Source organism: Fundulus heteroclitus, chromosome 6 (genome assembly GCF_011125445.2).
Source record: "Fundulus heteroclitus isolate FHET01 chromosome 6, MU-UCD_Fhet_4.1, whole genome shotgun sequence".
In the NCBI taxonomy this organism is placed as follows: domain Eukaryota; kingdom Metazoa; phylum Chordata; class Actinopteri; order Cyprinodontiformes; family Fundulidae; genus Fundulus; species Fundulus heteroclitus.
The window spans coordinates 5,078,744-5,088,488 of NC_046366.1; the positions used below are offsets into that span (position 1 = coordinate 5,078,744).

The 9,745-nt window shown below is 43.2% G+C and overlaps 1 protein-coding gene and 4 non-coding genes across 6 annotated transcripts; all 5 read left to right on the forward strand.

The window, feature by feature from the left end:
- The first annotated feature begins 2,787 nt into the window (after window positions 1-2,787).
- On the forward strand, window positions 2,788-8,411 carry LOC105925273 (eukaryotic translation initiation factor 4A). Of its 2 annotated transcripts, XM_012861028.3 has the most exons (11): window positions 2,788-2,874; window positions 4,187-4,244; window positions 4,351-4,483; window positions 4,734-4,873; window positions 5,244-5,412; window positions 5,502-5,611; window positions 6,192-6,335; window positions 6,710-6,847; window positions 6,933-7,022; window positions 7,284-7,363; window positions 7,635-8,411. In XM_012861028.3, the coding sequence occupies exons 1-11, from the start codon at window positions 2,846-2,848 to the stop codon at window positions 7,777-7,779; spliced, it is 1,236 nt and encodes a 411-aa protein (XP_012716482.2). In that variant the 5' UTR covers window positions 2,788-2,845; the 3' UTR covers window positions 7,780-8,411. The 2 variants fall into 2 exon arrangements, with proteins under 2 accessions (XP_012716482.2, XP_012716483.1); XM_012861029.3 differs by lacking the exon at window positions 2,788-2,874 and having other exon boundaries at window positions 4,805-4,873.
- Window positions 4,524-4,599, forward strand: LOC118563509. The gene has a single exon (XR_004931267.1). It is a non-coding gene; the product is annotated as a small nucleolar RNA SNORD2 (small nucleolar RNA).
- On the forward strand, window positions 5,094-5,166 carry LOC118563507. The gene has a single exon (XR_004931265.1). It is a non-coding gene; the product is annotated as a small nucleolar RNA SNORD2 (small nucleolar RNA).
- On the forward strand, window positions 5,943-6,122 carry LOC118563506. The gene has a single exon (XR_004931264.1). It is a non-coding gene; the product is annotated as a small nucleolar RNA SNORA81 (small nucleolar RNA).
- On the forward strand, window positions 6,405-6,588 carry LOC118563505. The gene has a single exon (XR_004931263.1). It is a non-coding gene; the product is annotated as a small nucleolar RNA SNORA81 (small nucleolar RNA).
- Window positions 8,412-9,745: the final 1,334 nt, after the last annotated feature.

Here is a 9,745-nt window from a genome sequence, read left to right on the forward strand (position 1 = left end):
AGAGACAATAAGTAGCGCCTTGATACCATCACTGAAGTATTAATTAATACGACATGTATAAAGTGACAGCTGAAGATAATAATAGGGTTTTTTTTGTATGGAAGTGAGTCTGTAAATACCTGGATCCAAGCACCTGTAGGTGTTTGTGAGAGTGGGCTTGTGTATGTAAAGTTTATCCAAAGGAAAAATGCTCATTAGTGGTTGTGAAGATCCAAAGACCCCCCTGTCTCATCCATATTAACAACTTGTTCAGGCTTATAGGCCCCTTCTTCAATGATCGCTTTAAATTTGTTGCTCACAAATGCCTCTTCTCCAGCGGTATTCGCAGAGGCATCCTCTCTGTGCCGAAAGGGACCCAGAGTGGCAGAGTGTGGGATTTGAACCTGGGAACTTGTGGCCTCCTCCAAGATGCAAGTACCTAGCTCTGACCACTAGGTCACCAACCCCCATCTAGTGATCGACTTCAGGAGAAGATCCCCACCTCACTCACCTGTGAACATCCCGGTGCAGGACATAGAAACTGTGGAGAGTTTCAAATACCTGGGTGTTCACATCAACAATAAACTGGACTGGACTCACACTGATGCTCTGTTCAAGAAGGGCCAGAGCCGCCTCCACCTCCTGAGGAGGCTGAGGTCCTTTGGAGTGAGCAGGCCTCTGCTAAAAACGTTTTATGACTCTGTGGTAGCCTCAGCCCTCCTCTACGGTGTCGTCTGCTGGGCTCCTGGCAGCACAGAGCGGACAGAAAAAGCGGCTAAATAGCTGGGTGAGGAAGGGCCACCTGTCTGTCCTGGGCTGCTCTCTGGACTCTGTGGAGGAAGTAGCTGAGAGGAGGGTGGTTGTCCAAGTCTCACATCCATCATGGACGAACACCTTCCACCCCCTTCATCAGACTGGTAGAGGAGCTGAGCAGCTCCTTTAGTGACAGACTATTTTATTTATTTATTTACAAACCCAGAAACCTGTGATAAAAATATGTTATAGACTGATTTTTACCTGCCACCCACTTGAATGTCATAAAATACCTTAAAGTTTAATGTGATATAAAGCTCACCTTAAATCTCTTCTTCTTTATTTTTCCCATCCACTGTATATATCTGGATGCACTAACCTTCATGCACCTTTTCCTCCTTTGTGCACCTTCTGTTGCTTATAATAGCCGATGTCCACAAGTGAATTTCTCCATTGTGAGGAGTCAATAAAGTTCTATCTCATCTATCCAATCCTATCTATCTAATCTAATCTAGTCCAAGATTGGTTGGATGAAGGTGCCCATCTTCATTTATTCCATCTAATTTGTGTGATTGCACCTGTACCAAAGGCAATGCACCCCCCCACAGCTTGATTCTACCTACACCATACTGGCCGATGTGTTAAGAACTATTAGATTTAAAAGCATCGCCTTGACTCCTCCAAACTATTTTATTGTCATTGTGGCTAGACAGCTCAAACTTTGACTGGAGTAAGACCCAACTGTCAACCTCATATGAAAGGAAATTGGTAATGATGTGTGGAAGCAATCCAGGAACCATTCAGCTAGAAGTGGAAATCAAAGTAGGTAAGTTGAACACAGCTGGGTGTCCAGTGTCAACAAGACAACAATACCAAACACACATCAAAATAGTTTTTTGGAAGCTGCACAAACCGTTGTGGTTTGTCTCACAACTTCAGTCCAACAATTAGTGGGGATTGTACTATATTTTAAGAGAGAAAATCTACAAGGTCAAATTGGCAAGAACCAAATTCTTGTTTTTAAGAATATCTACAGTGGTGCGTTGTGTAATCGTTCCAAAAGAAAATGAAAGCATTGTTAAAAAATAATAATATGACAATCACACTAATGATGAGAGATTTTAACTTCTGATTGCAAGCGCATATGAAAGAGAATCGTATAGAGGAGTTTATTTGTTTATCATAAAATCTGCATAAGCATCTTATTGTCAAAACACCAGTGTTTTAAACACCAGTGTTTTAGACAGCTTAGTGGTTGTGTTGGTTGTATATGAACACAACCACAAAGCTTTTATTGAAAGTAGCCTTTGCTAAAATGTTGTTCATTCTACTGTGTTGAAATACTGAAATTTAGATTTAAAACGTGCACAGACATTATCCTATGGAACAACACATTTAATGGCCAGTGAGGATCACTGGGACGTTCAGACAGAGCAAGAAGGTAAAAAATTAAATTAAATGTAAATGGAAGAATTTGTGAATTTGAGAATGGAAAAAGGATTGCATGACTTATAAGAGCGCTACAGTGAATAGGGACTGGTTTCTCTGGACAATCTGGTTTTCTGACAATTTTCGGTCATACGACATACGCATGACTCTTTACAACGAAACAATATGTACAACACTGGACATTACAGAACTTAGCTATGAAGAAGTTGCGTTACTGCCGCACAGTCTGTCTTTTCAAAGTCCAACAAATATATCACGACAACATGGCTATTCTGATGCAAAAGCATTTTCATGTCTTTATTTAACTCTTTTACCAGTTACCGAGAACGAGCCTTAAAGTTCTTGCGCAACCTTGTCAGGCCGAGTTTTGACCTGTCAGAGACGCTGTAGCAGTCGATGCACTACCTATTACTGCATTATCCCTCCGCTGGGAAATGTAGTCCGATCATTTTATAATAAAGTATCACTTAATAAAGCATTAATTTTCATATATTGCTATTATATACCATTAACAGTGGTAAATGGAATATTTATGTTAAATGGCAGTGCTTTTAAAATAAAACTGAGAATAACAAACGTCAGGCAACATAGTCCAGCCGCATAAAAGCAGTTGGCGTCGCCATCAGCGATCTTTTCAGTCGCATGCTGAAGTTGTGAACGGATCATGTCTAGCGATTCTGCTGATTACAACAGGTAATGAGCTCAAATTTGGTTCATTTTCCAAGTCAATACCTAATATTTGATTGTACCTAGACGACCTGGACTGTCTAGTGAGTTTTATGACCGCGAATTAGTTTATATCGAGTTAGTTAGGCCTAACTGCTGTCGGAGTGATTTTGCTTGCTAGCGTAGCAGTTAGCCGCACCAAAGCGCCATGGCTGTAAATTACCGTTATGGTGCATTATTTAAGACTAGTCGTTATGAGTTCTATTAACGTTAAACGTCGTTGACACTCATCTGGGCTTAAAATAAGTTTTATTTTATTAAAATTGGTCGGCTCTTGCCAGGGGAACCATTGGGCCAGGGTGCTTCTGGGCCTAGTTTAGGGCGGAAGCCACCAGTGCCAGTACAGGCCCACTTCTCCGACATATTGACCATCAGTGAGGCAGGCACTCCATGTTACAGTAAGCAGAACACACCCGAACCGGGGTTGTTACACTTTAACCGCAGTTAACGCGAACCGTAGCGAACCCGCCACCAGGGTTATATAATCGACGGTGCTTCGCAGGGGCCGGCGGTTGAGGGGCCGGCTCGTGGAATTTGACACGTGCGCCCGCCGCGGCTCCGGGCTGTTGTAAGGAGACACGCGGGGCGTGACCCGGGGCGCTGCGGGCACGCTCACTACACGTGTGATGTAGCCGAGTCCCATGGCGGCCCCTTCCCTCTGTCCCAGGGCGTAGGATCCAGGTAGTGGATGAAACGGGACGGCGATGCATCAGCAGTTCTCCCAGGTTGTAGTGAAAGCTGCGTGACTCTGTGGCGTAAACCGTTACCGTGTTTCTTGAAATATTCCGTTTAAATGTGTGTAGTAGATACGGACGTTTTTTCTTGTTGGTCAAAATGTAGCTCACGGCATATAGATGGAAGACGATTTTCCGTTTGGTTCAAAACTACTAAATTATGGAGGCCTGGCACATTTTAACATTAGTGGTTTGGGGGAAAACTGCAGAATTGGTCAGACTGTGTAGATCAGGCCCCTAGAAACTGGAGATCTTTATGGCCCAGGAAAAGTCTAGTGTATTTCTAATAAAAGCACATAAATATATTTACTTTTGTGATATTTGCAGGTGCAGCATTTTAAAGTGTACTGGTTTTATATAAAAATCCAAATGCGTTCTAGAAACTGAGGCATACTATCCCACTTGAACTCGCTGAGCCAAAACGGAGAGGCAAGGGGTAAAAAGGGTGGTTAATGTGGAGGAAAACCACGTTAGCAAACGCGTGATAGGATGTCTACCCAAGTTATGTGATGGCAAGGCATTTATCTGATCCCCTGTCCCAACAGCTCAAGAGATAGAGACCATGGGGGGCCAGAAGGAATGGAGCCTGATGGTGTCATCGAGGTAAGTCCAACACTCAGTTTGGTCCAATCGGCTGCAAATATGGGGCGTGCAGTGATTTGGGTCATCATCGCTCTCAAATTGGTTTTGTTCTCTCTTGCCGACACAGAGCAACTGGAATGAGATCACAGACAATTTTGATGATATGAACCTGAAGGAGTCTCTTCTCAGGGGAATATACGCTTATGGTTTTGAAAAGCCGTCTGCCATTCAGCAGAGGGCCATCATCCCGTGCATCAAAGGTACAGGCATCGAGACGAGAAGGGGATTGTTTTGGGGACTGAGTGAAATGATGCTTTACCATCTTTCGGGACTTACCCAGCATATGGGGATACTTTTATCTTTTTACTGATCACTCAATAGTCCTCCGCTTGTTTTAAATGGAATGGCTGCCAAGAGGCACACAGATTACCCAGCAATATTTAGCCATGCCTTGTGTGTTCTGTTAGAGCTTTATGTGAAGGAATATGAAATGTGTTTCCTCACTGTTAGGCTACGATGTCATTGCCCAAGCCCAGTCAGGAACTGGCAAGACAGCCACGTTTGCCATCTCTATCTTGCAGCAGCTGGACATTGAGCAGAAGGAGACTCAGGCTCTGGTTTTGGCTCCTACCAGAGAGCTGGCTCAGCAGGTACGCTGTTCCTGAGGTCATGTGACCTCAGCAGTGTCTCAGACCTAGGCAGCATACTGAGGACACTGTTCAGATGCGAAGGTACCTTCTTTTTAAAGATTTGTCGCACATTTCTGAATAATATTTTTAAAAGGTCTTTGTGGCTGGTGCAGTCTCTGTCCATGGCTGCATCAGCCTGAAACATTATTTGGCTGATTGAATTCTGTTTGTCTGCAACACTGAGTGATATGATGGTATACCATCTTTCGGGACTGACTTGATATGGAGAGTTCCTTGTACTTTGCTGATCACTCAACAGATTCCTGTACTCGTTAGTTTGCATGTCTTCACTCAGCCGCCCTGAAACCATGCCCCTCTCTTCTCTCCATAGATCCAGAAGGTCATTCTGGCTCTTGGTGACTACATGGGGGCAACCTGCCATGCTTGCATCGGGGGTACCAACCTCCGCAGTGAGATTCAGAAGCTCCAGGCCGAGGCTCCTCACATAGTGGTGGGCACGCCGGGCCGCGTGTACGACATGCTGAACAGGAGACATCTGTGTACGCGAGATTAGTTGGTAGCAAAAAGCTTTTTTTTAATTCTAGGTTCTAATTGAGCCCATGAAAACTTTATTTTCTTTATCTTTTAGCTCCAAAATGGATCAAGATGTTTGTTCTTGATGAAGCCGATGAGATGTTGAGTCGGGGGTTTAAGGATCAGATCTATGAGATCTTCCAGAAGCTGAGCACAAACATTCAGGTATGTGTTCCAGACTTTGTTGCATGTCCTGCAGTCTCATAGTTGTCTTTGTTTTTCCATGATCTGTCTCTCTGTCCACGCTCCTTCATTTATCCATCTTTGATTCTCCATGATCTCTGTTTTGTGATTCATTTCATATCCAGTCTTCTGTTTTTAACTTTCCTTGTCTTGCTTCCTTCCATCTTTTCTTTTGGAAATGTCATACTTAACACGATCAGTGAAAAATATTAGCCATAAATTAATTATGCTTCAGTAATTGGCTAAAAAGGATTAAAAATAAAAACCCAGTTTGGGGAAATATTGGAATGTGTGCAGCATTCCTGGATATTCAGCCTTCTGCATCTCCAGAAATCTGCTATAGTTGTGTGATCCAGATGTTCTGTTTCATGCAACAATGCCAGCAGAGTATTACGCAGAAGGAGATGATCGTGCACTGCACCGGAAATGAGATGCAGTCGAACCTCTTTCTTAATGTTCATTGGCTGTTGTCTCAAGGTGAAGTGCCACACCTGATTCAGCATGTTTGCTGCTGTAAATGCTCCGCTGGTCGGCCTTTTCTAACGCGTCTCCCCCTTCTCAGGTGGTCTTGCTCTCAGCCACCATGCCTGCCGACGTATTGGAGGTGACGAAGAAATTCATGCGAGACCCTGTTCGCATCTTGGTGAAGAAGGAGGAGCTTACCCTGGAGGGTATCAAGCAGTTCTACATTAATGTGGAGAGAGAGGTTGGTCTGCTTGTTTCACGCTGAACTTGGCAACATGGCAACATGTGTCCTTCATCCACATGAATAAATCTCTTCCCTCCAAAGCACCCTGCTAAAACTGCAGGAGCCAAGCCTGCCAGGTTTGGCTCATGTGGCCGTGTAAGCATGGGTACACCAGGGAAGAAGATCAAAAGCACAGGGTCGACAATGAGCCTAGGAGGGACCTCTTTCTTAATGTCCATTGTCCTTTGTCTCAAGACCCTGTGTTACACATCTTGTGTTGCTGCTTCTGGTTTCAGCCAGATTATTATTTGATTTGTTTTTTCTCTCTCCATATTACTGCAGGCTTGGGCTGTGACTTGTCAGGGTAATTCATAGTTCTGGTCTGTCTCCAGGAATGGAAGCTGGACACTCTGTGTGACCTGTATGAAACTCTGACAATCACCCAGGCTGTGATCTTCCTCAACACCAGGAGAAAAGTCGACTGGTTGACTGAGAAGATGCACGCTAGAGACTTCACAGTATCTGCTCTGGTATGATCGGCTCTGGTGTTTCTAAAGCAAGTCTTTATGTTCCTTAAGGTCCGACTCTCAGCTGACATGGTCTTTAAATTCACAGCATGGGGACATGGACCAGAAAGAGCGGGACGTGATTATGCGAGAGTTTCGATCTGGCTCCAGCAGAGTGTTGATCACAACTGATCTTCTGGTTGGTATCAAGAATGGAGATCTTGTAATTATTAATCTGCAATGTAACCCAAATTGTTTCAAATGCTGCAGCAGTCTAAAAATGGCCAAGCAGGCAAAGCATTTGGGAGATAAAGGCTCGTTCTCCACAGTGGGTTCTTCTAATGTAGGAATCTTCTATCTAAACACGGGCGACATTATTAATCCATGTCCTGATTCACTCATGTTGCAGTTGTTCTGTTAGGTTTGGAGCATGTCTGAGATGCTTTTCTGTCCCCTCCAGGCTCGTGGGATTGATGTACAGCAGGTTTCTCTGGTCATCAACTACGACCTTCCTACGAATCGTGAGAATTACATTCATAGGTGAGTTGAAGCAAATGAAGCGCTCCATCAGAACTTCTTCAACCCTGGTCCTCAGGACCCCCTGTCCTGCATGTTTTAGGTGTCCCTGCCTCCACATGCCTGATTTAAATGACTGGCTGATCAACAGGCCTCTGCTGAGGAGGTCATGATTCAGGTCTGGTGGAGCAGAGACATCTCTAACCTGCAGGACGGCGGGTCCTGATGACCGGGGCTGAACAGCTGTGATCTAGATCATGAGCCGTGGACTTAACGGCTCCTTGTCTTCCTGCAGGATCGGTCGCGGTGGTCGTTTTGGCAGAAAAGGAGTTGCTATCAACTTTGTCACTGAGGAGGACAAGAGGATCCTTCGGGACATCGAGACATTTTACAATACAACCGTGGAGGAGATGCCTATGAATGTGGCTGACCTGATTTAGGCCCGGAGATTTGTTTCTTTTTTACGCAGTGATAGCGGTCGTTCACTTGCATTGTGCTTATATTATTCGAGGGGGAAAAAACTTCTCAATGCTAAACCTTGGATCAGATTTTTGGTATGCGTTAAAAGCGAGGTGACTTCTATGTTCGTCCCTCCTGCACAGCGGTAGATTCTAACCTCGTCGGTCGGCTGGTTGGAGCTACAAAGCCATGGGGTGTGTAAACATGAGGGTCCTTATCAGGTATTTCTTTTCATGTTTAAATAAGGTGCGTGTATTCGATGTTCTCCACCATTTAGTAACCTACTTGTGGACTAAAAGGTATAAGTGCTGTATAAAGTCTGCAAATTATGTTATGCTAACATATGTGCGATGTCTTGTGAGCCTGCTTAATAGAGGCACTTGTCATGTTATACTGTAGATTCACTTGCTTTTGTTTCTTTTGTGAATGTTTTAATTTAAATGTACCATATATATTTTTAATCCCACATGCTATTAGTTCCTCCATGGTTGGCCATATTTGCTGATGTGGTTTTACCCTTAACAGAGTATATTACCATTTTCACTCCTTTTCAGACTTCCTCCTCTCCTCAATTGTATGAATGTCTTAATAAACAAATTGCTGTAAGTAAATATTTGGTGCTGTCATTGTCAGTTTTCCCCCCCCCAAAAAATAACCGTATTATGATTCTCAACATGCATGGGTGATTCTAGCACCGTCTAAACAGGAGACTGAATCATTTTGTTCATGCGACTGGCATAGTGATTAGGAACCTGCAGTTCCACAGCAGCAAGAGACTGCCTCATAATATAATAAACGATGAAGTATTGGCCTTTAAATTCAGTTTAGAAACGTGTCTGGGTGCAGTGTTGATAAATGTGTACGCAGCTCCCTCTACAGGCAAGTGAAATTAACTACATGCAGGATCTGAAAGGCAGTATTCTGGCTGTCTGCTTTGCCATAAATGGCCAACACTGCTAGTTAATAAACATTCTGTATTTGAGCAGTTTCTTGTAAAGTTCTACTACAATAAGATGTCTCTGTTCTTGAGCTCTTAGCTTTTAACCTTTTTTAATGAATTTTTTTTTTTTTTTTTTTTTTTTGGTGAAACGCCTCACCTAAATGTCTTGAGACGGCCCAGAACACACAACACAAAGAAGTCCAGGCAAACATGAATAATTCATTGAAAAGACCAACAAAAATGTGAAAGCGCTGGAAAAAAGCTACATTTAAAGTTAAGCTGAACAGACAGAAGAGGAAATATATATTGTGCAATTAAGGCATATTCAGATAAAAGTAAAATGTTCAAGTTGAATGTGCCAAATCGCATTTGCCGAGAAGCTAAAAGTGTGCAGGTAGCCCTAAGCATCTGATAAAGTGTAAACGTTCCAAGTTAAAAAAGACTGGTAGCTAATTTAAAGAACGATATACAATACTGACTGCAATTGTGTGAATGTATCAAACATTCCTTCAGAAGTAAAAAAGAAATATATTGGGCCGATTTCTATTTTAGTTTCCCTTCATTGGCTTCCTGTTAAACCGAGAAAATAATTTAAAATTCTCCTTCTTGAATATAAAGCCCTTAATCAAGCTCCATCATATATCAGAGCTCTGATTACCCCGTATGTTCCTAACAGAGCACTTCGCTCTCAGACTGCAGGTCTGCTGGTGGTTCCTAGAGTCTCTAAAAGTAGAATGGGAGGCAGATCCTTTAGCTATCAGGTTGGCTCATGTTACCCTGAGCTATCTCTGTAGTTATGCTGCTATAGGCTTCTGCTGCTGGAGGATATCAGGGTCTCTTGCTGTTCTCAAATTTGCATTTTGTTGTTTCAGCTTTCAACATTTTGTTCTCTTTTTTCTCTTCACCGTAGGTTCACCTGGTCTGGTGTTCTGTTAACTGTGACATCATCCAGGGAGACGGATCATCTGCTTGTACTATATAGGATTCCTGGATTAGGTTGTCCTTCT